The sequence below is a fragment of the Punica granatum genome, chromosome 8 (assembly GCF_007655135.1).
Source record: "Punica granatum isolate Tunisia-2019 chromosome 8, ASM765513v2, whole genome shotgun sequence".
In the NCBI taxonomy this organism is placed as follows: Eukaryota; Viridiplantae; Streptophyta; class Magnoliopsida; order Myrtales; family Lythraceae; genus Punica; species Punica granatum.
Genome location: NC_045134.1, coordinates 7,261,432 through 7,285,586, shown reverse-complemented (window position 1 = coordinate 7,285,586; position 24,155 = coordinate 7,261,432). Strand labels below are relative to the sequence as shown.

The window sequence follows — 24,155 nt, the reverse complement described above, 5'->3', positions numbered from 1 at the left end:
GAATTCAAGAAAAATCTATCCAATAAATGTACAATATATTATGAGTTTTATTTTAAAAAAATACGAGTACCACTTTACCGAAAAAAATATAAGTACCCGCACATTGTGCGGACTAAATGATTTATTTCTTTTTTATTTTTATAATATATTTATAGCTCTTTCACTCATTCAGTGGTTCTACCTCGTTACGTTACGTGATAGGAGAAAGTACCGATAAAAAGTACAATAAAGAGAATAACGAGAAGTAGTGACTCGATTAAACAGAAAAAGCAGCCCGCGAGAGCTTCCGACGGCCGAACGAGCTGAATGAATGAAGCTGCTCTGTAGGCTCAAAACCTCCCCATCGCTCCACCCCACCAATCTCCTCCCCGACAGAAACCTTAATCCTGCCGCCAACAGGAGGGCGGCGGAGCAGCGCTGCTTGTCCCTTCTCCGGTCCTGCTCAGCCGCCCGCTGTCTCTCCCAACTCCACGCCTACATCCTCAAGCATGGCCTCCTCACCAACCCGCTCGTCCTCACCAAGTTCACTTCCACGGCCTCCGACCTCAACGCGGTGGACTACGCGTCCGCCATCGTTTTCTCCCCGGAGGCCGACACCAGCCTCTACGACACTTTCCTCTTCAACACCATTATCAGGGCGTATGCCCTTAACAAGGACGTCAAAGCCGTGGGCTTGTTTAATTCCATGCTGAGGTTTGGTGCTTTACCCAATCAGTTCACGTACCCATTTGTCCTTAAAGCATGTGCGGCCATTGGGGACCTGAAGCTGGGCCGGGCGGTCCACGGGTCTGCGGTGAAGTTTGGGCTCAATGAGAACTCCCACGTTAGGAATACTCTGGTCCATGTGTATGGTTCTTGTGTTGGCGGCATCGAGTGTGCGCGGAAGCTGTTCGATGAAATACCCAGCCAGGACTCCGTTTCTTGGAGCGCGATGATTGGCGGTTATGTCCGAGCAGGGCAGTCTGCTGATGCTGTTGCGTTGTTTCGGAAAATGCAAGTTTCTGGGGTCAAGCCCGATGAGATCACGATGGTCTTGGTCCTCTCCGCTTGCGCAGATTTGGGTGCGCTCGAGTGTGGGAGGTGGGTGGAGTCATTTATTGTGAGGGAGAGGGTTGAAAGAAGCGTTGAGCTCTGTAATGCTCTTATTGGCATGTTTGCAAAATGCGGCGACTTGAAGAATGCATTGAGGGTGTTTCGAGACATGGATGATAAGACGATTGTCTCGTGGACTTCCGTGATTGGTGGAATGGCAATGCATGGCTATGGCTCGGAATCAGTCGCTTTGTTTGAGGAGATGATCAATGCTAGGGTGGTGCCTGATGATGTCGCCTTCATCGGGCTCCTTTCGGCTTGTAGCCACTCTGGACTGGTCCAAGAAGGCCGCAAGTACTTCAACTTGATGAAGGAGAAATTTGGGATTGAGCCCAAGATTGAACACTATGGGTGCTTAGTCGACCTTTTATGCAGGGGTGGACTTATTAAAGAGGCCGTAGAGTTTGTCGACAGAATGCCCATTGAGCCAAACCCGATCATATGGCGGACACTTACTAGCATGTGCCGAGCTCAAGGCGAGCTTGAACTCGGGGAAAGAATCAGCAAAAAGCTAATCGAAGAAGAACCTATGCGAGAGTCAAACTATGTTCTGCTTTCCAACATTTATGCAAAAACGTCTCGCTGGGAGAAGAAAACTAAGATTAGAGAGGCTATGGATACAAGAGGGATGAGGAAAGTTCCTGGGAGCACATTGATTGAGCTCGATAATGAGATCTATGAATTCGTGGCAGGGGATAAGTCCCATGATCAATATGAGAAGATCTATGAGATGGTGGATGAGATGGGGAAGGAGATGAGGAGGGCTGGGTATCTGCCTTCCACCTCTGAGGTTTTGCTAGACATTGATGAGGAAGACAAGGAAGATGCCCTTAATCGCCACAGTGAGAAGTTGGCGATTGCTTTTGCTCTTCTAAAGACTCCGCCAGGTACTCCAATACGTATTGTGAAGAACTTGCGGGTCTGTAATGATTGTCATTCTGCTACGAAGTTCATATCTAAGGTCTACAAGCGGGAGATAATAGTGAGGGATAGAAGCCGATTTCATCACTTCAAGGATGGGGTGTGCTCGTGTAGAGATTTCTGGTAGCAAATTGATTCTGATTTAAAGTTTTGATCCCTCTTTCTGAGAAGCTTCTTGACTGGAAAAATTGTCTCTTTGATTCATGCCGGGACAACTTTGATTGTTTGAAAGACGAATCGTTTGAGGTATGATTCATGTGATCCCGCTTGATCATAGAAGTTCAATACTTTAGCTGCTGCTTTTTTAAAGAAAAGTTTCGAATGGTAGGAAATTGGTTACATCGTCATTTAATTAAGAAACCATTAACATAAGAGTTTTGGATATTTGGTTATTCCTACCCAAGGATATTTCCGGGAATATTCCCTGCAGTTGTTCTATGATTTTTGTATATAACAGTTCTGGACTATGCCTGCATTTTAAAGCTAATTGCAAATAAAGCTAATTCTGCTCTTCCTAATGGCTTCAAGAAAGCCCCATTGACTGAGAAGCCACCTATGTTTGCTTTCTGTATGAAGCTGAGGAGCTTTGAAATTCCTAACAAGGGATCAAAGCAGAGATCCCGCAAGAAACTCTCAGTTTCTAGGTGCAATCATGCTGTTTATGGAGGAGATCATGATGGTTTTCATGCTTACGGTATTGTCGTACTCCTTTCCTGATTTCCTTGATAAGTTGTGGGCTTTCTTGACTCCGCGTTCATGAGCTGATTGTTTCTCTTTACGTCCATCTCTCAGGGAGATGATCCAATGGTTATACTTTTGGAGACGAAAGGGTCATTTACCGGGGTCACAATCATGAGTCCCTCGAAGATTATTCTCCACTTTGCTTGACTCTCACCTCGAGATGCATCCAATCATGGGCATTTCTCCATGAGCAGCGACGGCTACTACTATTCTGCTCTTCGCAAGAACAAGTCAAAGAAGTTTGGGTCTCTGATATCCACCCGAGACAGAAGAATAGTGGCTAGCCATAGTCCTGGAGCTGCTACAGGATTGGAAAAACACTGGGCATCAGAGGAATCACCAGTTAGATGCGTTTTGAGGACCACAGGATGGTTCAGAGATGGATGAATTCGCCATCCGAGATGCTTCTGGTGCTGCGCAACATGCTTGAACCATGGCCAAGTTGAAGCGAGAGAGGGCAAGGGTGATGTTCAACGGGGCAGATCTCACCATTCACAAGGCTGAGGCCGCTCTCTTGACTGCTGAGGCAATGAAAGCTTCTTTGGAGGACTTGAACGGCAGGGAGTAGGGAAGAGTATGGGAGAGCTCTGCCATGGAAGAAGATTGTGCACAATACAGTATCTCTGCATAGGTTTTTAGCGTGAACTGGGTCAATGGTCGTGGTTGCGTTTCCACCAATTCATTCTCGATTCAGTGATTCTGCCTTGGAGAAAAGAAATACCGGTGCCGGAACTTCCAGTTGCAGGTGCATGGTGGATCGAGTTTTAGGGGTACTTCTCTTTACAGAAAGTTTTTGGTCGCCTCTTTTTCCCGCTTAGATTTTTTTTTTTTGCTCCTCTTCCGGTCTCTTTCGCCTCAGTTTCAAATGGTTGAGTTAGCGGTAGTAAATAACGAAGGACAGACTGTCGTAAATTCATTGCAAAGAACCTGTTTGTTAGATTTTCATTAATCCGAAGCCATCTAGGGAGAAGAAATGGAGGAAGAACAGAAATTGCTGTTTGTATCTTTAGCTTATACCTTCTTTTTTCCCAAAACAGAGTATTGATGAATCTCAAGGAATTCGCTCTACCTTCTCTCTGCGTCGAGCTTTATTCTTGGTTTCAGCTTTTCCCGAAGAGATGATTTGTCGCGTCATTCTCTTATTGGATTTGCTGGATGATCTTTCTGCCCTTTGAAAGAGCATGCAATTAGACGATGTTCTTGGTTATGAGTTAATCACAACCCAATTTCCCTGTCATCTCATCATGCCAAATGAATCATTAGTCTTCATTCTGCGGCAAGAAATGGAATATGACGGGCGCGTTGGTCTGTTGATAGTCACGGCTTTCTCCCTCTTCCAGTGGTGCATTACAAAAATGAAATGTAAGGCCCGTAGTTACAATCACCCAACAGGTGTTCGATTCCAGAGTCACGCTGAAGGCAGAAGTGCTTGGGTGTTTTAGTCTGGAGTCGCTCGGTTGGTTTCTCGAAAACCGTTGGATTCGACAAATTGGCAAGACAAAGAGGACTCTGAACCATGTAAGTACGTCTGAGCCGATGCCTGGGTCATGGAAAAAGGTGGTACATAGAATCGGGACAGGTCTCATGTTTAGACGTAGTTAATCGGACAAATCGCTTCATACAAAGCCCTTTCATATCAAATATGACTATACAATGATGATAACGACGACCACGATGATACAAAAGTGCAAAGTTATGTACGAGCCAGGGATCCTATTGATCAAAGGTGCTCATGAAGCCACCAAGAAAGCCAGCCCCATTGCAGTTCCCGCACAGCATCTCTTTCCTTCCCCTGCATCAATTAAAGCAAGGTCAGAATTCATCTAATGTGAATGCATAATATCACAAGTGTTTTACCGTGCGTTTCACGGGATTTTGAAATGAATTGTTCTATAATATAAACATTTTTTTTTAGTATTACATGTCTAGATTGTATATTTGTTTGTATACTTATGTAATAATTGTTCTTAGAAATGTTTGTATCTCATTGTAGACACCCCCCCCCCCCGTTCATTCTTTCATTGTTCATTCCATTTTTTTTAACTTTTGATCACGTTCTTCCCATTTCATTACTGCAATATCGATAACTACTTTACCTTTTATATTATCCTCGAGTTATAATTTACTTGCCTTACTTTATAATTGATGAGATAACACGTACAAGATTGAACTTTTACATTTAGATTTAATGGTTTGGGTATTTTGATTTTTAGTTACTTAAGTACCTATAATTTATTTTTATATTAATTAAATTATCAAAATTGTACCTTTGGATATTTTCATTTTTATGATACATAGTGTAACTATTCAAATTTTTTAAGCAAATGTACATATTACATGTACTTTTTATTTTTAGTTATATATGATATCATAATAACGCCAAAACAAATCAATGCATAACTACAGTGCCAATTTTCCTTTAGTTTATGTAATAAACTATAGATCAATTGTTATACACTATGGATTAAATAGAACCAAAATTTAATATTATTACAATTTTTATTATTATTTTATATTCGGATAAATTACAGGTTCTTATAATTATGATATTTCCTAAAAGTATTTATAAAAGAATCTTTTCATCGAGTGATTCACTTTAGATATAAATTGCGGACAATATATTCGTATATGTTATCTCATTTTTTAACTAAAATACATTTTATAAATAATATTGATAATATATGTAGACAATGAATAGTATAATACTTTAGTCATATTAAATGATTAACCTTTTATGTTCAGGTTTAGACTTTATGGGTTCTTCTATTTACTAAATAACCACATTTTTCTTGTTTATTAATTAATTGATTAAAATTGCACCTTCAGATAATTATACTCTAATTTTTTTTTTCACTTTTATGATATATATATAGTGGAACTATTCAAAATTCTTAATCAAATATACGTCTTGCATATACTTTTAATTTTACTTATATATAATCATAAATTGAAATCTAATTAAAGCATATTTAATAGATTATAGATTATAGATTTTTCTTATGGAATTTATTTATTTAGTTGATAATGACAATAATAATGGATAATAAAGAAAATTAATGGTCACTAAAAGATGGTAATTACCCACAAAGCCAGCAGTCATCCCCAGCTTTGAATTCCCCATTAAACATGTCTTCTGAGTTAACTCCACTTCCCTTGCACTGAGAACACAATACTGCCCCTAACCAGCTTTCAACAGATAATAAGTAAAGTAAACACTTCAAAAGAACGCGAGCACGCGGAAATCAACATTTTACGAATCGTCTCTCACCATTCCCATCGCAGTCGGTACATATCACGCTCTTCGGCTTCGTGTCACGGTCTTTTTTCGCCGCCTATGGAATCAGAAGGAAGGATTTTTCTCAAAATTTCCGTAAAATTAATTAGTGTGCGGATATAATAAGAGGAGATAATTATCCATCAAACCTTAGCTTTGAGAAGGTGAAATTTGGCGGGCGGGGTGCTCTTATCTCTGTGATGAAGCTTCCCTGTATGGACATGCTCGGTCCGGCAATTTCCTAAACATATAACAATCGGATTAATGGACAGTCACACTAAGTAATCAACTACTCCGATTTGGAGTTCGGTTTATTACACCCTGGACTCGATATGGACTCGATAGTTTCTCGTAGGAGGTGATCGCCGGTCCACCTATTAAACTCTTGTTTTAGTAGAAATGTCAGTCTAAGTCGTTACCACCAGGCGGACGGACCTTGGTGGCAAAGCACGCACTCATTCCTCCTACCCATTTGGCTTCTTCCACGATAACTTACGCAAGAAAAACAACATAACGATAAATATACCAATTTTCAATACCGTCAGTAATAACGAGAGAGTTCGAGAATCTACCGAGAACGAATATAGAAGATAGAGAAGTGCCTGATTTATGATTGGGATTGAAGCATGAGTAGAGATGAGCTGCTGCGGACGCCATTGAAGAGGCTCTGACTGAGCTTTTGCTTTGGTCGGCTTCCGTTTTCGGTTTGGATGGTTAGGAGGAATTGCCAGGATTGATAGCTAAAGATATTTCTCTTTGGGCTTAATTTGAAGATGGGCCTGGGCCTGGGTTGGACCCGGAATTGGGCCAAGGCCTAGTCCCTTTCCTGCAACTAAAGAGAAAGAAAGGGGGCCGGATTGAAATTTATGAAAATATGAAGCCCTTGTGGGGGAAACAAAGTCTATCCCTGGGGCTCGGGACAGTGTACGGAGAGAGAGGGAGAGCACCGCCTCGCTTGCGATATAAAAATCTCGTACTGGACGAGCAGTTCGAGCGGAAACGCGCAGCGGAGGAAGGAGGTGGGAAACATAAACCCTAGCGACACAGTGCAGAGCTATCCTTCTCCTCGCAGCGACAATCCCGCTCCCCTCCCTGTAGCCGTCTTGCTTTCGCAGGTCGAGGTGCTCGCTCTGCTCTTAGCTCGTCGCAGGCTCATAGGTATCTCGCTGACTGTCTTTGCTTGTAAACCCTAGTTTGGTGTGCCTACTGAAGTAGATATTCGGTTAGTGGTTCGTTTTGCTTTCATCTTTCAATTATGTGTTTTCGGTAGAGGTTCTTGGTTCTGTAGAGGGACTTCGGTATTTGCATTTTGTGTACGTTTGAAACGATAGTTGGAATTGTTGAATGTTTTTAATTACCGTGAATTTCGAACTTTCTGTGAAATTTGACTGAAGTGCTTGCTGGGTTTCTTCGGTTGTGTATTTTGCTGGAAGAGGAAGCGGAAAGCCCTAATTCTGGGAGTCAATTGTCCAAGTTTTTGCCCTCTCTCTCTCTCTCCCTCCCTCCCTCCCTTTTGGGGCCAATAGTGAAAGTTTTGGTTTTTATTTGTCACTCTCTTTCTGAACATGGATTAAAGTTCACTTTCCTAATGATAGACTCAAATTTCCCGGTTTTGAGCTTAATGTGATATCTTTTACTTTGTAGTTCTGGCTTTTAAATTGTGTTTTTTGACTGCAGAACATGGGTGAAACAAGAGACAATGATGCTTACGAGGAAGAGCTTCTCGATTATGAAGAAGAGGAAGAGAAGGCCCCAGACTCCGCCGCCAAGGCCAATGGCGAGGGTGCCAAAAAGTAAGTCCTACGTGCCTGTTAACTAAAATTTGCCCTGTCAATAGTCTGTGGGAAGTGATTTATTGGCTGGAGTAGTTAGCAAATTTCAATCTTTTGATAGTTTCTAAGCAATTAAATAACTGTCAAATTCCAGAGAAGCACATTGCTAGTAGTGATGTAACACTTGACATGACACTAAATTTGACTGAATGGAATAATTTAGTAATTTCAAGGTTATTGATAGTTTCTTGTCATATATAAAGCTTTTAAGTTTCAGGAGAAAAAGCACATAGCTGGTAGTGATTTGGAACTACACAGAACTTATGGATGGGTGTGATGTATTATTGTTTAATAAGTCTGCTAGTTTGACGCAAAACTTGAAATAAGTGAACATACATTTTGTCAATTGAAATGCATTTTGCGTAAATTGGTAACAGTTTTGTGAACTAGATAATGTGTGTTTTGAGTTTAGGAAATTGACAGTTCAAAGCTATCGCCAATCAGATGCGGGAGGGCTAGGAATTCAATATAGTCAAAGTGGGATTATCCTCTCTTTGGCTATAATAATTGTCTGGGCCAGTTGCAAGAATTTTCTTTTGGAAATACTTTGCTAATATAATTGACAGCAACATCAAGATCATTTGACTTATCAGTTTTCAATTTATGTTATGTAGAGCAGCTTGTGGGACTATTTCCTGATAATTTACGTGGCCTTTTTTCCTTTTATCTCTGTAGGGGTTATGTTGGGATTCACAGTTCAGGATTCAGAGACTTCCTTTTAAAGCCAGAGCTACTTCGAGCTATTGTGGACTCAGGATTTGAGCACCCTTCTGAAGGCAATTATTCCAATAATCTTTTTTGATTTTATTGATAAGTTTGTCTCAGAATAAGCTTTAATTATTTTCCACGGGGAAATGAGTGTGCTATTCCCAAAGAAGGAAGATGATATTTTTCTAGCATCTTCAACCTATACTGTCGCGCTCTCTGATTGAAATTTACTTCTGCAGGTAATATGTTAACACTCACTCTTTCCGGAGAAAAAATTTGGTTTGCTAAACCTTTCACTTGAATGGATCAAGGAGTTGTAATTAACTTACCGACGGTCCCTACGGTCCAATTTTCTTTAATTCATCAGTGCAACATGAATGCATCCCTCAAGCTATATTGGGAATGGATGTCATTTGTCAAGCAAAGTCAGGGATGGGGAAAACCGCCGTTTTTGTACTCTCCACTCTGCAGCAGATTGAGCCTGTTGCAGGGCAAGTTGCTGCACTTGTGCTTTGCCATACAAGGGAGCTAGCTTATCAGGTCTCTTTGCGATCCCCAACTTTCTTCATTGAGCTGCTGTTTTTGAGTCCCCCCCCACCCCTCTTCAAAGTATCTCTAATTGCTCTATATGTTTTCACATGGTGAAGATCTGCCACGAGTTTGAGAGGTTCAGCACATACTTGCCAGATATCAAAGTTGCAGTCTTCTACGGTGGCGTTAATATCAAAGTTCACAAGGATTTACTGAAGAATGAATGCCCCCATATCGTTGTTGGGACTCCTGGCAGAATTCTTGCTTTGTCGAGGGAGAAGGACCTCTCTCTGAAGAATGTGAGGCACTTCATCCTCGATGAGTGTGACAAAATGCTGGAATCTCTTGGTATGTTTGCTTTAATGGGTCTTTGTTCCTATTCCCATGATACATCCTTAATGCGAGCTTATGTATCTGGTAATGCTAATGTTTCTACTCTGTGACAATATGCAGATATGAGGAGAGATGTGCAGGAAATATTCAAAATGACACCACATGACAAGCAGGTCATGATGTTTTCAGCAACACTCAGCAAAGAGATCCGCCCTGTGTGCAAAAAGTTTATGCAAGATGTAATGTCCCAAGACCTATACTGGAATTTGCTCTCTCTTTACGTGCGAACTTTCTCCATGGATTGGTTAGGCATCTAGCAGCTAGTGCCTCATCACTCTTTTCTAGCCATATGCAAATTTAGCAAATTTTGTAGAACATGCTTTACCAGTCAACTTGCAGTAATTGCAGTCTTGTGGGGGCAAACCTAAGATTCTACCAATCTTATTGTGGACAGTCTGCTCATTGTTAAAGCAGCTGGGAATTTTATCCTTGTCCTTTCATTGTCTGGTTTAGCTTTTCAATTTTTTTTTCCTTCCCTCATTTTCGTCTGGTGTTAAGAAGGAAAGGGTCGAACTGGGGGTGGGAAGGGGGTGTCGCCAAGAGTTGGCTCGTGATTTTGAAGCGTCTGAATGTTTCTTGAACGGCATTGGACTTGCTTCTGCGGCATTTAAAGAGCAGAGGGACAGATCAAATGGGACCAGAGTTCTCAAGTTGCTGCGAGTCCATCCATTATTCATTTCATACAGGGTTGCCCTAGCTTGAAGAGTTGGCCTAATGTAATTTCTTCTGATATTTCTTCATTTCAGCCCATGGAAATATATGTGGATGAGGCTAAATTGACCCTCCATGGTCTCGTACAGGTAAGCACTCCTGGATTATAGGTTTGTTTATGTGAAAAGCAGTTTTGTGTGTTTTAATCGATGACTTGACTTTTGTTGAATTGGCAGCACTATATCAAATTGAGTGAGGCAGAGAAAAACCGCAAGCTAAATGACCTTTTAGATGCGTTGGACTTCAACCAAGTCGTCATCTTCGTAAAGAGTGTGAACAGAGCGGCTGAGCTGAACAAGTTACTTGTGGACTGCAACTTCCCCTCTATATGTATACATTCTGGAATGTCCCAAGAAGAAAGGTTTATAATTTCTTCCTTGTGAAGTCTGCCTCATGTTTTCTGAATTATTCAAAGAGCAACTTCTTACCAGTGCTTGTTTGCTCCTCTACATTCAAAAGGCTGACGCGTTACAAGGGTTTCAAGGAAGGGCACAAGAGGATACTTGTCGCAACTGATCTGGTCGGTCGGGGAATTGACATTGAACGTGTTAATATAGTTATCAACTATGACATGCCCGACTCTGCCGATACCTACCTTCACAGGGTTAGCAGCGAATTCTTGATTATCAATTATCCATTTTAGTGGTGTCCTAATGTCTCTATGCCACCTAAATGTCTTAATTTTTTGTGGCATGTTCTTGACAGGTTGGTAGAGCTGGAAGGTTTGGCACAAAAGGGCTTGCAATTACGTTTGTGTCATCTGCTTCTGACTCTGACATCCTCAATCAGGTTGGAATTCTCACCGTTTACCCAGCATAGCCTATTAATTATTATACAAAGAGTAAAATTCACCTTTTATTGATATGATTCAGGTCCAAGCGAGGTTTGAAGTGGATATTAAGGAGCTCCCGGAGCAGATCGATACTTCCACATATAGTATGTTTCCAAGTCTCTTGTCTTCTCATGCCATTATATCTCTGTTTTTTTGGCTTCCTAGCTGGTTTTTGTCATGTAGTGGTGCCTATAACCTTCTTAGTAGCCTTTACCTTGAAAATCGGGTTCAAATGGAGATGCTCGAGATATGCCCAAAGTTCTTGTCTTAAATCAGTGCTGAAATTTCAGTTGAAACCCCCATCACTTTTTTAGATTTACATATATCATCTTCATGAGTTCTTTGGCTGTGATAGCTGAAGCTTCCAAAAATAGTTGGAAGTTGGTATTGCTGTCGCCGATTGGCATTTAGATGCCCTTCTTGTTAGGGGTTGGCTAGTTGAAGTTGGTATTGCCGATAGGCCTGTCGATGCCCTTCTTGTTAGGGGTTGGCTAGCTTTTACATGCACATTCTTCTTCAGGTTGATATGCTGATTAGTCGAGGCCATTGGTGGCATTTTTTGAATCTGCCACTGCTGCTACTCGAGCAATTATTAATTATCATTTGGGGGGAAATCCATCGTCTTCGTCCTTAATACCGGGGATTTCCTGCTATTGCTCTTTATACCTATTAACTCTTTATCTGTTGTAGAAGCTCACAATCTCTTTAATGACTCTGCAGTGCCTTCCTAGAGGATTTATTCAGCATGGCATGTGGATATCAACGAGGAGGCTCCGATGGGGTTTCCAAGTGAAGACTCGGGATAGTGATTTATCGGACTGAATCAAGAAGACTTTTTGTGGCTTAGTGTGTTATGCTTTAGAATTCGTCACTGTAGTTTTTGAAGACTTGGAATAGAGTCCCTTTTGAGTGAGATTGCTTAGTAGAAACTCTGCCCATTAGATTTGTATCAATGAGATATTTACATCTGAAACTGCATTTTGTTTCGATATGTTAGGAGGTTGATTAACTAATCCCTGGGGGTCTGCTATCTATGTTACTATTTGATGCGGGTTGGTGCAGAAGTAATTGATAATTGTCGGAGAAAATACTTACTTTGGAGTTGGTTAACTCTCTGAACATTCATTCGAGCATGAATAATTCTTCTAATGGATTCCTTTTGAACTGAACCTAATGGATCGAGGTTGGTGCGGAACTGTGTGCTCTGTTGGGTAAAGTTTGATTTCATCTGGGCGGATTAGGTTTGCCTTCTTCCAAGTTATGTGAGGCCACTCAGAAAGAAGCTTTGGTAAGGCCAAATTTGATGTTGTCATTGATGTTGCTAGAGTCGGGATAGGAACCCCATCAAATAACGATTAGGGTAGTGAGGTTACCTCAGAAGGTCGGCAAACATACTGTGTTTTTGCGTTATGGATTTCAGAAACTTGAGTCTTTCTTGGTTTAGAGATGGAATGCCACGACTATCTTGGTTAAAGATTTGAATTCACGAGAGCCATATGCAAGATTCCACCCTATTTGATCGCAATCTCTGCAGTGGGATCAGGCTTTCCCATCCTATATGTTAGCAGGTAATTAGTCGGTCGAAACTCGGATATGGTCTGTTTTCTTGCTGATTTTCTGCTCAGAATACCGTTATAACCGGCAACTGTCCCTTTCTCCCCTTGCAGTTCCAACCCCCCTCTCTCTCTCAAGAAAAAAGAGGAAAAACAAAAAAACAAAAAAAAAGAAAGAACAAAGCAGACAGGGATGAATGGAACAACTATCTAACAAGTGTTCGGTTCCAACTCCTCCCTTTTAAATAAACTTCCCTGTCCTTCATTGTACTTTCCCATTTTCATCACAAGCCTCAAAAAGATTCGCCCTTCCCCTGTTCCTGGTTCGTTTGCTGAGAAGATGAAGGAAAGGATGCCGAGAAGGCGAGCTCCCGGGGACGCCCTTCTGCGGTAGCCTAGCCTGCTGTCACCTCGGAATCCATATAGCGGGTAAGCCGGTATTCTTTGTTTCCTGGAGTTCAGGAATTCAGTGCAGCACATTCATGGTTTTATCGCTCTCGCATTTCTTAGAAAGAATGGAAAAGCAATGACAATGCCGAACCATTTCCAAAACACATACTTATGACAAGAACAGGCTTATGATTCGCTCGAAAATATAAAATCCTTTGGGGAAGATTTCATGAAATTGTCCGGGCGATGGGAGGGGTCCTGCAATCATGGGAGGTCATAGCTGCATATTAAAACCCGTGTCCACTAACATGCCACAGCATCTGCCTGACATAGCGCCCTCCGATTAGTCGGTTGATCGCAGAAACAACATGGTGTCACGACTTCGTGGAATATTTCCTTGGCAGTTCCACAGGCTTACGTTTAGCCTTCTGATTGTAATGAAAGCATTCTCTGTCTTTTTTCCTGTTTCCTTGACTCTGCTATTTTCTAGACAGTGGAAGAAAATGGCTAATAAGAAGATGAAGGAAGACGAGAGAATCGAGAGGGCCATTCGTAGCCTTCTGAAACTTCCCGAGAACCGCAGATGCATAAACTGCAACAGCGTGGTACGCAGACCTCAACCTGAACTAGGGTCTTACGTTTTATCGGTTGTCTTTCAAGTTTCAGCTCTTCCAAGCCTATTGAAATTCTCCATCATGCCATGAAACACAATATCTGAATGATTATATCATCCATTTATGTGGGCAGGGGCCACAATATGTCTGCACAACCTTCTGGACATTTATCTGTACAAACTGCAGCGGGATACAGTGAGTCGTACTCGCTATATACTTTATCGAACTTCCACTTTTTCGCTGTCCCCAAAGCCAAACGTTTCGTGATCGCGTCTTCTTGAACTTTTGATCATTTCAGCCGAGAATTTACACACCGAGTAAAATCTGTATCGATTGCCAAGTTCACCACTGATGAAGTCAGTGCCCTCCAGGCCGGCGGAAATGAGGTGAATTTCTTGGCTCGGTTATCTACTAGTTCTGATCTAACGAATATTGTGTTCTGTTTTCCAATTTTCCTTTTCTCACTTGCTTTACTTGAAATCCTTGTCAAGCGAGCGAGGCAAATATATTTCAAAGAATGGGACCCTCATTGCAATTCTCAACCCGACAACAGGTCCTTCACTGGAGCATCCTTTTAAGCATGCTTTAGATTCGATTAATACGTACAGTATCTTCTGACTCCTTTTCTTTTCTGTTTTTGTCTCGCGGTTTTTGGCTTTCAGTAATCTGTATAAGCTCCGAGATTTTATTAAGCATGTGTATGTCGATCAGAAGTTTACTGGTGAAAAAGAAACCGAGAAGCTTCCGAGGGTGAGACTGGTAAGCAGACTGATCTTATTCTCTTTAACAGAAAACTCTCGGTTTAAGTCAGCAGAAGAAAAATGAGTCCATCGAGTCTCTCAACCTTTGTTGATAGAAGATTTTTGTGTCTGCAGGCGGACAAAGTGAACTCTAGCGAAAGTAGAAGGCCCAGCTCATCTCGGATCGGGCTCAGTAGCCCAAGCTATGAGGACCGATACGATCATCACTATCATTCTGCGAGGTCTGGTCCCTCTCCCAGCGCAAAAAGTGATGATGGGATCGTGAGGTATTATTATGATGAAAGCAGAAGCCCCAGATACACACAACAGAGCTCACGTACCGGTTACAGAAGAAGTCCTGCTCGGTTTGAGGTCGTTGACGACAGGTTGGTTGGAATTTTTAACAGTCAGGAGACCGAAGGTGGCATCAAAATTATTGAACATCAACAACTCCTTTCTTTTTTAAAGGTTTCGAGATGATGGATATGGAAGTCGGAGACGGTCTACTAATGCCATGAGGCTAATGAGCGAGGATTTCAGGGTCATAGGGAGAAGGTCCTTTGATGGTCTTCAGAAGAATGCAGAGAAGCCATCAATTTCCCTAGAGGCTCGCCTCGAGAGAGAGCTGTCACGGCAGGCCTCTCAGTCGGTGAGATCACGTGAAAGGATTGAGGGGAAAGACAGTCAAGATCCTTCAAATGATCAAGCAAGTTTAGCTGTTGAAAAGGTTCCCTTTTCGTTTACCCAAACAGATCATAGTTGCGGGTGAAAACTTCATGAAGTCCTTTTTCTGCAGTCTTATTCAACAAAAGAATAACAGATTCTCATTCTTGGTTAAAGAACAACTCCTGAAATGCAGTTCAATACGTAACTATCGCACCTTATCCATTTCGTGTTTTCATCAAGAGATGCCAGTGGAATATCGGGGTGGTTTTCGAAATTTTACCAACTTTAGGACTATTTCTTGATGCAGAAGGCACCATCTTCGCCTAGTCAGGGCTCTTCTAGCAACGAAAACAAAGCAAAAGAAGAAAAAGTTGCCAACCAGGGAAGCTTGATCGATTGCGGTGATGACTCAAAGCCTCCTGATGTTCAGAAACAACAGCGCCCTCCACCCATGGCCACCACCACCACCACCACCAACACCAACACCATGACTACTGTTACCGCCCCTCCTGCTGCTGCTAATAACGATGAGACAAACTGGGCCCCCTTCGGATCCTCTACAGAGGAGAAGAAAGCACCGACCAAACCTTCAAATCCTAACACTCTCGAGTTTTTACTATTTGAACTTGCTGGTCCAGCACCTTTGCCAGGACCGAGCAGCAATGAAGTATTTAGTGGGGTGGATCAACCCACCACTGTGCAAAATGTAATACCCACCACTGAGCATAATATAATAGTGGGCCCGTCACGGTTACCTGAACCTGAAAGTGTGGATGCCACCAGTCCCGCATCTCATCCCAATGCCTCAATCCAACAGCCCCTTGACGAGACCTCGGGAGGTTCACCAGATGATGGTGCCAACTTGGTGCAGTTTCCGGTCTCGCATCAGTACCATCAGCCTCCAACATCTGCTCCTGCAGAGAACATGTCACTTCAAGAACAACCCATTCCATCGGTGAGTACATTCTTCAAGCGAATGACATTATGCCACAGTGACAATCTTGGTAGTAGTGGGTCCTCGACCATGGTCACCTTGCCAGTATAATTTGATACTGTCTTCTCTTGATGCTATCTTATAGGCCCCAGCAGAAAACATGTCAATTCAAGAACAACCCATTTCATCGGTGAGTACATTCTTCAACCGAATGAAATTATGCAAGAGTAACAATCATTGGTCGTAATGGGTCCTCGACAGTGGTTACCGTGCCAGTATAATTTGATGTTGTCTTCTCTTCGTGCTATCTTATAGGCCCCAGCTCCATCGGTGGAAACAGGGATACAGCAACAGTCTGCAAATTCTCCTGGTCCTGCCCAAAATGTTAAAACCGAACCGGAAACAAGTTCTTTCATGGCATCACAAAGTCCTCAGCTTGAGAGGAAGCCCAGCGGAAGAAGGGAACTCCCAGCGGTCGGTAAAATCTGTTTCGATCCAACCTTCCACCTACTTTATAAAATTGCCACAAAAACTGCCTTAGCTACAAATGCAACATAAAAAATTTCCGAAACACTGGGTGGCAAGGCAATCTCAATAGGATCGGGCAGTTCAGGTGACTTTACTATTGTTGAATATATACTGTTGTGCATATTTCTGCAGGACCTTTTCACTGTGCTTTATCCTCAGGCTCCGGCTCCTGTCCGGACATGGCAACCTGTTCCACTGCAGGGCTTTGGGTTCAACATGCACTATTACCCTCCTAATATGATGGTATAGCTCAACAAGAGAACCATGACTGTTTTCCCATTTAACTCGCGTAACTGATGCGATGTGTGTCGTTATCATTTTTCTTTTCTCAGCAACTGGGTGCGTATTCCAACTCCCCAAAGTCGACTAACCCATTTGATGTTGGAATGGAAGGAACCGAACCTCAACGTCCCATGGTATGCATTCATAGAAATAATCTATGCATTTTATCTCCATTGTTTTCTGTTCCCTATTCCATCTTTTCTTGGAAAAGAAAATGACAGAACAATCAGAACTCAGGAGTAACAAATAACATTAGAAACATAAGCATATGTTCTTTCCTGTATGAGTTCTTCCACTTTCCTGAGGAAGGAAACTCCAATTTCGTAAAGCTCGCATTTCGTGACTGTGCAGTTCCCTTCTACGGTGCCTATGCAAGGAGCCCTCTTTAACAACGACATTTCAGCTCCTTCGGGTCCGTTTAGCCTTGGGCTGCATCCCTCTTGTGTGCCGCCTATGCAACCTCAGTCTCCTTCTCATGGACCGGCATTTTCCTCTGGTAATAAATCAGAAAGAGTACTCTTTTTTTCCTCTAGCAGTGCAGATGCAGATTTCCGTTTACTAAAATATTCTGCTGCCGAATTGTCTTAGGTGTATACATGGGGCAACAACATGGACAGGGCAAGATGCCGTTCTCAAGGTATGCATAATTTTTCACGGGATCAAATGGGTTTGAAGAGAACAGGAAGCTGTGATATAACATCATTCCGGTGTACGAATGTTCACAAATTGTGTTTGATTCTACCTGCAGCTTACAACAGCAGCAGCACGGATACGAGGGTTTTGGTGGAAACCCGAACCATCAGATGATGTCCTACCCAGGTGCCATTGCCCCTAACTACTCCTCTTCTTCACCTGTTGGGGGAGGAAACCCGTTTGATTGAAAACAAGATTGGAGGAAAAGATGATAAATCCACTGGATCATGTCACCTGTTCACGAAAAGGCTCGTAAAAGCTCTCTAACAGTTACATGAGTGGCAGATCTTAATAAAAAAAATCTCAGCAAATTGTGAACGACCACAATGTGGACAGACCGAGGTACTAAATTACTAGTTCATGGCGTTTAACTAATTAATTATGTCACTGTACATCAAATTGTAGCATTTATATCCTTGATTTAGCAGTCTCGGTTCGGTTTATAGGAAAACACGAAAAACAGTAATTGTCAAGACAGTACATATTTGTAAAGTGCATTAGTTTGTACCCTTTCCTATGAAGATTCATTGTCCACTGTATACACTATTAACGATTACGGGATTTTCTGGGGAAACTGCATGTAACCTCACATGCTTCCGCATTCTCTGGTTCATTGGAATTACTCTCACAATTCAGAGAATTAGAATGTTTTGCCAGAAGATGAGCAATTCCCCCCTCAATACCACCAAATTGATGTTCTTTTCACCAGCTCCATCTTAGGAAAGATGGAATGGTCTGTTTTGACTCGCTAGGCATGAAACGAGATCCTGGTTAACATTCCCGATTGAGTTTTTATCCAGAACTAAGAATCCAAACATAATTCTTCAAACTAATTGCTAACTTGTGTTGGTTTTGTACATATGTTACATCATTAAACATTCGAATACAGAACTAACTGTACTGCCTCCAGGCACCTTATCTCACAATTTCTGCAGACACGAGAGACAACAGGGAAAATCATTTTATGAGAACTTCTTTCACTTTCGGGGAACCCGAGAAGAAACGAGGACTTCAAGATGCTCTTGCTTTATGCAACAATGAAAAACCGGCTAGTCGACGTCCTTTCGGAAAATATATCCTTATTTTTCATTCTTTCTGGAAAGCAAAGATGAAAGACTGGGAACCCTTTCGCTTTTCCCCCTACGGTAAAGTTCCAGTGTTCATGCCATCCTCTGCATCCATATATCCAAGCAGGACCGATCCCGGGTCTTGTGCGCAAACACGAGATCCCTTAGCCTTAGTAATGAATACACAACCATCCCGCACAGGAACCCAAGCGCAGCGCTGGACTGTACAAGTGAGACTGCAGTGCACATCAGCATCACAAAAGACTCCTCCTTCGATCCCATGTCCCTTGAGGCCATGGCGAGCTCAATCCCGGCGAACAGCAGAAGGACCCCGAGGACCCCAACGGGGAACTGGTTGAGAACCATCACCAAGGAGCTCCCCAAGGCAAGCCCCAAGACCAACTTCGCTGCCCCTAGAATTGCCACACACCCACCGCTCCTTCCCCCGAACTTGTACTGCCCCGCAAGCCCACCTGCGGAATGGAGAAAGGAGTTATGTTTATGTGTGTGATTTGTATCTGTGCGCAGATGCGTTCGGACATCTAAGAAGTTCGTTTTAAGTAGAGACCGAAACATAATAGTTGGACAGTCAATGAAGACACAAACTGCAATCAACCTTACCCTCCCTAGTAAGTAAGAGCGAATTGCATCATATATACCATGAAAAACATGTTCACTCGGGTATAATTTTCCAGAGACTACAAACTGCAATCAACCTTACCCTCCCTAGTAAGTAAGAGCGAATTGCATCATATATAACATGAAAAACATGTTCACTCGGGTATAATTTTCCAGAGACTACATCGTTATAGTTTGATTGCGGTTCGAAAAACTGGAAAGTGCTCATCACCTGCGCCGTGGCAGCATGGCATTGCCCCGAACCAGCAGCCAACCAAGTTCATGAGCCCCACGGTTACAGAAACTGAGGTGGGCGAGAAGTCTGCCCTCTGGGGGAAGAGGTCATAGGAGAGCTTGCACACTGCAATCACCGAGTTTAGGACCGATAGGGGCAGTTGCGGGATTGTGCCCTTAACGAAGCCTTCCTTCCAAGCTTGCCTTGAGATGTGGATCACTTTGATGGAGTTCGGGCCGAATTTAATGCCATCGACCAGCCTGGGCTTCCTAATGAATGCTAGGACCACTCCTAGGATGAAGATGATGAATGCCGACGGAAGGTTCGATATGATCTTCCTCCACCTCCTCCTCCTCCTCATCCTCAGCGAGTTTTCCTCGTCATCGACCTATAATTTTAGTGAAACCGAAATGAGGATATAATATTACATGGGAAAAAGAAAAAAATATTGTGCACGATGCATAACCTGCAAGTCATTGCTTGTCCCATTGATATTTCCATGTACCTCTTCACTATTCTCTTCGCCAGCCCCATTGACTACGATTATGAAACAGGCACACACGATGGCCAGGACCAGCCCGTCGAGCCCGAGCCAGGGCCTCTCGCCCAAGCTCTTCGACTTGGAGAAATTCTGGACCTTCCGGACGTACTTGACTGCAGTCAACGCAAAAGAGAGGCCCTGTGCAAGCTGGATCCCTCGGACGACGCACAAGGGCACGAGGTTGTACACGAGCCGCATGAGCCCTGTTGCACCGAGGACAAGGAGGATGGCGCCGGTGCAGATCCCCGAAGCCATGACCTCGGGGATGCCGAAGCCGGGGCTCGAGATGGCCACGGCGGCTATGGACTTCATGGGCTGGACGGGCATGGGGACCCCGTAGACAAGTCCCGTGATGGCATTATAGAGGCCGGTGAATATGAGGGTCGTGCCGAGGTCGAGGTCCTTGGCCAGGGTTAGGGCAAGGACTATGGGGATGTAGGTGCCGAGGTCACCCATGGCCCCATTGAGCTCAGCCCATGTTGAGTGGAAGGAGAAGAGGTTGGACTTGAGGGTCTGGATGATCTTTAGTGAGGACTTTGGCTGTTGGCTGTTCGGAGACTCTTCCATTGTTGTAACATGGAATTGATGCAATGCAGTTATCCTCCTTTATACTTGATGGAGTATAGTTTACTCCGGTGGGCCCCAAGCTCCGAATAGGACGCAACAGTAAATTCAATATGAATCTGAATTGAAAATATAAATTTTATAGTGACGATGAGAAATGATCATTTAAGATTTTCTCAATTCAGAGACAATTTTTTACGAAGCGATTAAACTCTCGAGGCGGGACGAAGACGAAAGAGAAGGAGTGAGAGAATATGCTGGTGTAGGGGGGATAGCTTTAGGTTTTGAAAGTGTCCCTTTGATGGAAAGAGAGGACGTGTAATCGGGAAGGGCCGCTATTTGTGGACTAAAGCATCTCATTCTAAATATCTCCATGAGATTTGCATCACTTGTGAGTGATTTGTTCGGGAATTCAAAGGTTCGATACACAACCATGAAGCAGACCCGACCACCGTTAGATCGAAAGGATGTGGATCCCTTACAATATCACGGGCTACATCATGCGGCTGTTGATGGGGACTTCACGTTTCTATCAATTAAGTATGAAAAAAGAAATTCATCCGATTTGTTTTGATAATATGCGAGTGGGGATTTGACCCATTAAATTGAATTTATTGGTTGGAATAAGGAGGAGAGAGTAACCAGAAATGATTAATTAATAACATAAATAGTTAACTTGCTGAGAAGTTAATTTAATTAGAACAGGCTGGTTTCTCGAACAATATTTGGACTTTGTCATTAAATATTTTTTTACCCTCAAAAAGGTAAAAAAAAACTAAAATTTATTTTTGATTTAATTTTTTTGATTTGTTTCCCAAAAAAGATAGATTTAAAGAGAAATACTTACATGAGTGACACGTAGATTTGAAATCTATGTAATACACTTAAAAAGATAAAAAAAAATTAAAATTAAAATATATTTCTTTTTTAATTTTTTTTTCCAAAAATGATAGATTTAAAAAGAAATACTTACATGAGTGACACATAAATTTGAAATCTATATAACACACCCAAAAAGGTAAAAAAATTAAAATTTATTTCTAATTTAATTTTTTTTCTAATTAATATTTTTCTCAAAAAAGATAAATTTAAAATCTACCTGACATTCATGTATTTCTCGTTTCCTCCTCATGATAAAGTCAACGCTCTTGGAGTTCATTCCACGTCACGCCCACATCATCATTCATATCATATAAATGTGCAGTTGCCTTTGGAAGTTCAGAAATTTTAGTTCTAGCACTCTTGGGCTTAATTCATTTCTGTATGGTGATATCACCGGGCCAACATGCCTCGTCTATATATTTCTTATTTCTTATTTAAATTTAATACATTTAGGCATCGGCTCCGGTTTCATCACCCTAAAAAAAGGAAAAGTCGGTTTGAATTTTCACTGAGCTTAACCTTCATCTAATTTTTTTAAGGAGATATTCTTAATTTATTGGCTAAAATTATTATTATTTTGTTCGGTTGGATTTTTTTCACTTACTATTTAAAAAAAAATCTCTCGGTTGCAATCATTTGTTGGGATTACTCACAAAACAAAGATACAGTGGAATAGAGAATAATTGCACGTAAGGTATATGTGTTAAAATTCTATTAATTGAGATGAGCAAGAGATAAGCATCCGAGGGTTTGACAGTGACTTCTTTGTGAATAATAATTGGGGAGAGTACAAAAATGAGAGGAGCTACGCTTAAGCACGAAGGTCTAAAGACTCTAAGAGTGCGTTTGGATTTAGAGTTGAGTTGAGTTTTGGTTTTAATTGGTTTGTAATTATTGTATTGTTGAATTATGAGAAAAAGTGTGAAAAAATAATAAATAATTGAAAAAAAAATAATGATTGTGTTGTTGAATTGTGAAAAAGTAATGAATAGTTGAGATAATTTAATGTTAAAAATTAAATTGAATGGTTAAAAAAATTAAAAAATTAAAAAAGTAATGATTATGATGTTGAATTGAAAATAAGTGAAGTTGAATTGAGTTAAGATAAAACATTTTCAGAAAACAAAAGCACCTAAGTCAAAAGAGCAAAAGCAATGAGTCTATCAAAATACTCTCTCAATGCTTTCCTTGCACTTTTACATGATTAGCTTGATCAGATATGAAGGACATAGAGGGAAAAATGGGAGAGAAAGTTGTATGCGAATGTAAAAAACTCCCATATAAAATCCCCTCTATTTTCTCGATCCCAACTATAATATACATAGATTTGAATCTCTTTTAACTTAAAAATTTATATGTTATCTCCAACTATAATATCCTAAAATACCAACATCTCAAAATATTACATTTCCAAAAAAGATGGAGATTTTCCACTAAATAATTGGCAAATATAATCGCATCAACATTCAAAACACAATTCGGCATTTTTAATATAAATGGGAAAAGAAATATTTGGTTTGCAATCATGAAATTTGAAAAAGAAAGTTGACAGTTCAACCTTATTAAATTAGGATCGTTCATTGTTAGAAAAGTAAACTGTGGGCAATAGTAGTGGTCATTACTATTTCGTTACACAATATTCGAACCCACGTATTCAACTACGAACATAGGAGACAAACTGAATAATCAGCACAATCATTCACTCTATTAGCGTAGCACCATCAAAGATCTAGTATAATTTGTAAAAATTCATATCCTTCGAACTCAAGCTAAAGAGTACACTTCTAGTAAATGTTTTAATATAAATGCATAGAAACAATTTAAACTTAGGATTTTGACCACATCATATTAGAGTGAATGAAATAACTAAACTGTCACATTTGATGATATTAATTTAGTTATTATTATAATGATCGTAGAGAATTGAGGTCGCGATCTAATTGGGTCATTGTATATTGTATTTATAAATACACATAAATACAATTGAGGTGTCCTGATACAGTATCAATTATACAAGGCAATGATATAGAAATATATTGCAATAATGATGTCTTTTCATAATTCATAGGACACAGATGATTGGACTATTATGACCTCATTAAGCATCTTGCACGGCCCGCAAGCACTCTTTCATATTCAAGATATTTAAGAAGCACAACATGTCGGAGGGATATGCCAAAATTCTGGGGAAAAAAAAGAAAAAAAGAAAGGTCGTTGTCTACAGTGACACCTAAATTGTGATGCAAAAAGGACAAAAATGAGTAAGACTCTGTTTGGATTCAAAGTTGTATTTTAAAATCTTACTTTAACTTAATTATACTCACAACAAAACAAATTTCTACCAACAACAAAACAAAATAACTCATACAAAATCAAAGAGCGGACTCCATTTATACCACTCTTTTTCAAAATCAAAATCACATAACTCATACAAAGTCAAATGGTGAGCTCCATACATAATCATTTATACCACTCTTTTTCAAAATCAAAATCTGATTTTAAAATGTTACTTACAAACCAAATACAGCATAAATTTTGGTTATCAACATTTCCTTGTTATTTCACTTTCATCTTTAAACTTTTCTTTTTCTTTTTTTCCAATCTCACACTAACGTTGCATGTCCTGTTCGCTTTAGTCCGACCATCAATTTTTCCGTTCAAAAGTTACCTTTCCATTCGAAATTATTTTGAAAGAAAAATAAATTTTATTAAAAATAATTTCTTAGCATATAAAAATATAACAAAAGGGAAGGGAGATCGAAGAGGAAGATGGGGCTACTAGAGCAGCATCATTAGTGTCCACCCCCTCCTTC

At 41.1% G+C, this 24,155-nt stretch overlaps 5 protein-coding genes across 14 annotated transcripts; 3 read left to right on the top strand and 2 right to left on the bottom strand.

Annotated features, from left to right (window-relative positions):
• The first annotated feature begins 176 nt into the window (after nucleotides 1–176).
• On the top strand, nucleotides 177–3,822 carry LOC116187850 (pentatricopeptide repeat-containing protein At4g21065-like). Of its 2 annotated transcripts, none has more exons than XM_031516842.1 (3): nucleotides 177–1,979; nucleotides 2,590–2,707; nucleotides 2,806–3,822. In XM_031516842.1, the coding sequence occupies exons 1-2, from the start codon at nucleotides 311–313 to the stop codon at nucleotides 2,601–2,603; spliced, it is 1,683 nt and encodes a 560-aa protein (XP_031372702.1). In that variant the 5' UTR covers nucleotides 177–310; the 3' UTR covers nucleotides 2,604–2,707; nucleotides 2,806–3,822. The 2 variants fall into 2 exon arrangements, with proteins under 2 accessions (XP_031372702.1, XP_031372701.1); XM_031516841.1 differs by having other exon boundaries at nucleotides 179–2,259.
• A 467-nt stretch (nucleotides 3,823–4,289) lies between these two features.
• On the bottom strand, nucleotides 4,290–6,771 carry LOC116187854 (protein BUNDLE SHEATH DEFECTIVE 2, chloroplastic-like). 4 transcript variants are annotated; one of them, XM_031516849.1, is made up of 6 exons: nucleotides 6,601–6,749; nucleotides 6,448–6,519; nucleotides 6,178–6,269; nucleotides 6,023–6,086; nucleotides 5,836–5,926; nucleotides 4,290–4,546 (listed from the first exon to the last, which is right to left on the bottom strand). In XM_031516849.1, exons 1-6 carry the CDS (start codon nucleotides 6,683–6,685, stop codon nucleotides 4,468–4,470), a joined length of 483 nt encoding a protein of 160 aa, XP_031372709.1. In that variant the 5' UTR covers nucleotides 6,686–6,749; the 3' UTR covers nucleotides 4,290–4,467. The 4 variants fall into 4 exon arrangements, with proteins under 4 accessions (XP_031372709.1, XP_031372708.1, XP_031372711.1 ...); XM_031516848.1 differs by having other exon boundaries at nucleotides 5,836–5,932; nucleotides 6,601–6,745; XM_031516851.1 differs by lacking the exon at nucleotides 6,448–6,519 and having other exon boundaries at nucleotides 5,836–5,932; nucleotides 6,631–6,771.
• Nucleotides 6,772–6,993: 222 nt separating this feature from the next.
• Nucleotides 6,994–12,129, top strand: LOC116187853 (DEAD-box ATP-dependent RNA helicase 56). Of its 2 annotated transcripts, XM_031516845.1 has the most exons (12): nucleotides 6,994–7,186; nucleotides 7,706–7,821; nucleotides 8,536–8,636; nucleotides 8,936–9,108; nucleotides 9,216–9,447; nucleotides 9,553–9,671; nucleotides 10,239–10,292; nucleotides 10,380–10,564; nucleotides 10,663–10,807; nucleotides 10,909–10,992; nucleotides 11,076–11,139; nucleotides 11,756–12,129. In XM_031516845.1, the coding sequence occupies exons 2-12, from the start codon at nucleotides 7,709–7,711 to the stop codon at nucleotides 11,764–11,766; spliced, it is 1,281 nt and encodes a 426-aa protein (XP_031372705.1). In that variant the 5' UTR covers nucleotides 6,994–7,186; nucleotides 7,706–7,708; the 3' UTR covers nucleotides 11,767–12,129. The 2 variants fall into 2 exon arrangements, with proteins under 2 accessions (XP_031372705.1, XP_031372706.1); XM_031516846.1 differs by lacking the exon at nucleotides 6,994–7,186 and having other exon boundaries at nucleotides 7,744–7,821; nucleotides 8,808–9,108.
• Nucleotides 12,130–12,815: 686 nt separating this feature from the next.
• On the top strand, nucleotides 12,816–17,981 carry LOC116187849 (probable ADP-ribosylation factor GTPase-activating protein AGD14). Of its 4 annotated transcripts, none has more exons than XM_031516840.1 (16): nucleotides 12,818–13,017; nucleotides 13,473–13,583; nucleotides 13,726–13,787; nucleotides 13,891–13,978; nucleotides 14,084–14,145; nucleotides 14,255–14,351; nucleotides 14,468–14,718; nucleotides 14,801–14,981; nucleotides 15,306–15,953; nucleotides 16,078–16,122; nucleotides 16,248–16,406; nucleotides 16,593–16,703; nucleotides 16,793–16,876; nucleotides 17,094–17,238; nucleotides 17,331–17,379; nucleotides 17,491–17,981. In XM_031516840.1, the coding sequence occupies exons 2-16, from the start codon at nucleotides 13,482–13,484 to the stop codon at nucleotides 17,621–17,623; spliced, it is 2,217 nt and encodes a 738-aa protein (XP_031372700.1). In that variant the 5' UTR covers nucleotides 12,818–13,017; nucleotides 13,473–13,481; the 3' UTR covers nucleotides 17,624–17,981. The 4 variants fall into 4 exon arrangements, 3 of the variants coding, with proteins under 3 accessions (XP_031372700.1, XP_031372699.1, XP_031372698.1); XM_031516839.1 differs by having other exon boundaries at nucleotides 12,821–13,017; nucleotides 13,469–13,583; nucleotides 14,801–15,059; XM_031516838.1 differs by having other exon boundaries at nucleotides 12,822–13,017; nucleotides 14,801–15,059.
• A 267-nt stretch (nucleotides 17,982–18,248) lies between these two features.
• Nucleotides 18,249–20,726, bottom strand: LOC116187852 (molybdate transporter 1). 2 transcript variants are annotated; one of them, XM_031516844.1, is made up of 3 exons: nucleotides 19,861–20,726; nucleotides 19,353–19,743; nucleotides 18,249–18,975 (listed from the first exon to the last, which is right to left on the bottom strand). In XM_031516844.1, exons 1-3 carry the CDS (start codon nucleotides 20,461–20,463, stop codon nucleotides 18,596–18,598), a joined length of 1,374 nt encoding a protein of 457 aa, XP_031372704.1. In that variant the 5' UTR covers nucleotides 20,464–20,726; the 3' UTR covers nucleotides 18,249–18,595. The 2 variants fall into 2 exon arrangements, with proteins under 2 accessions (XP_031372704.1, XP_031372703.1); XM_031516843.1 differs by having other exon boundaries at nucleotides 19,822–20,718.
• Between the last annotated feature and the right edge of the window lie 3,429 nt (nucleotides 20,727–24,155).

Bases quoted from the DNA above. Each gene is read 5' to 3' on its own strand.
- LOC116187850 (XM_031516841.1), top strand. From the start codon at position 311: ATGAAGCTGCTCTGTAGGCTCAAAACCTCCCCATCGCTCCACCCCACC.
- LOC116187854 (XM_031516848.1), bottom strand. From the start codon at position 6,685: ATGGCGTCCGCAGCAGCTCATCTCTACTCATGCTTCAATCCCAATCAT. The intron at 5,933-6,022 runs GTGAGAGACGAT...AAAGCTGGTTAG, and splicing joins TACCGACTGCGATGGGAATG to GGGCAGTATTGTGTTCTCAG. The intron at 4,547-5,835 runs GTAATTACCATC...TAATTGATGCAG, and splicing joins GATGACTGCTGGCTTTGTGG to GGGAAGGAAAGAGATGCTGT.
- LOC116187853 (XM_031516845.1), top strand. From the start codon at position 7,709: ATGGGTGAAACAAGAGACAATGATGCTTACGAGGAAGAGCTTCTCGAT. The intron at 9,448-9,552 runs GTATGTTTGCTT...GACAATATGCAG, and splicing joins CAAAATGCTGGAATCTCTTG to ATATGAGGAGAGATGTGCAG. The intron at 10,293-10,379 runs GTAAGCACTCCT...TTGAATTGGCAG, and splicing joins CCCTCCATGGTCTCGTACAG to CACTATATCAAATTGAGTGA.
- LOC116187849 (XM_031516839.1), top strand. From the start codon at position 13,482: ATGGCTAATAAGAAGATGAAGGAAGACGAGAGAATCGAGAGGGCCATT. The intron at 13,788-13,890 runs GTGAGTCGTACT...TGATCATTTCAG, and splicing joins ACAAACTGCAGCGGGATACA to CCGAGAATTTACACACCGAG. The intron at 17,239-17,330 runs GTAATAAATCAG...GAATTGTCTTAG, and splicing joins TGGACCGGCATTTTCCTCTG to GTGTATACATGGGGCAACAA.
- LOC116187852 (XM_031516843.1), bottom strand. From the start codon at position 20,463: ATGGAAGAGTCTCCGAACAGCCAACAGCCAAAGTCCTCACTAAAGATC. The intron at 19,744-19,821 runs GTTATGCATCGT...CTAAAATTATAG, and splicing joins GGACAAGCAATGACTTGCAG to GTCGATGACGAGGAAAACTC. The intron at 18,976-19,352 runs GTGATGAGCACT...TCCATTCCGCAG, and splicing joins GCCATGCTGCCACGGCGCAG to GTGGGCTTGCGGGGCAGTAC.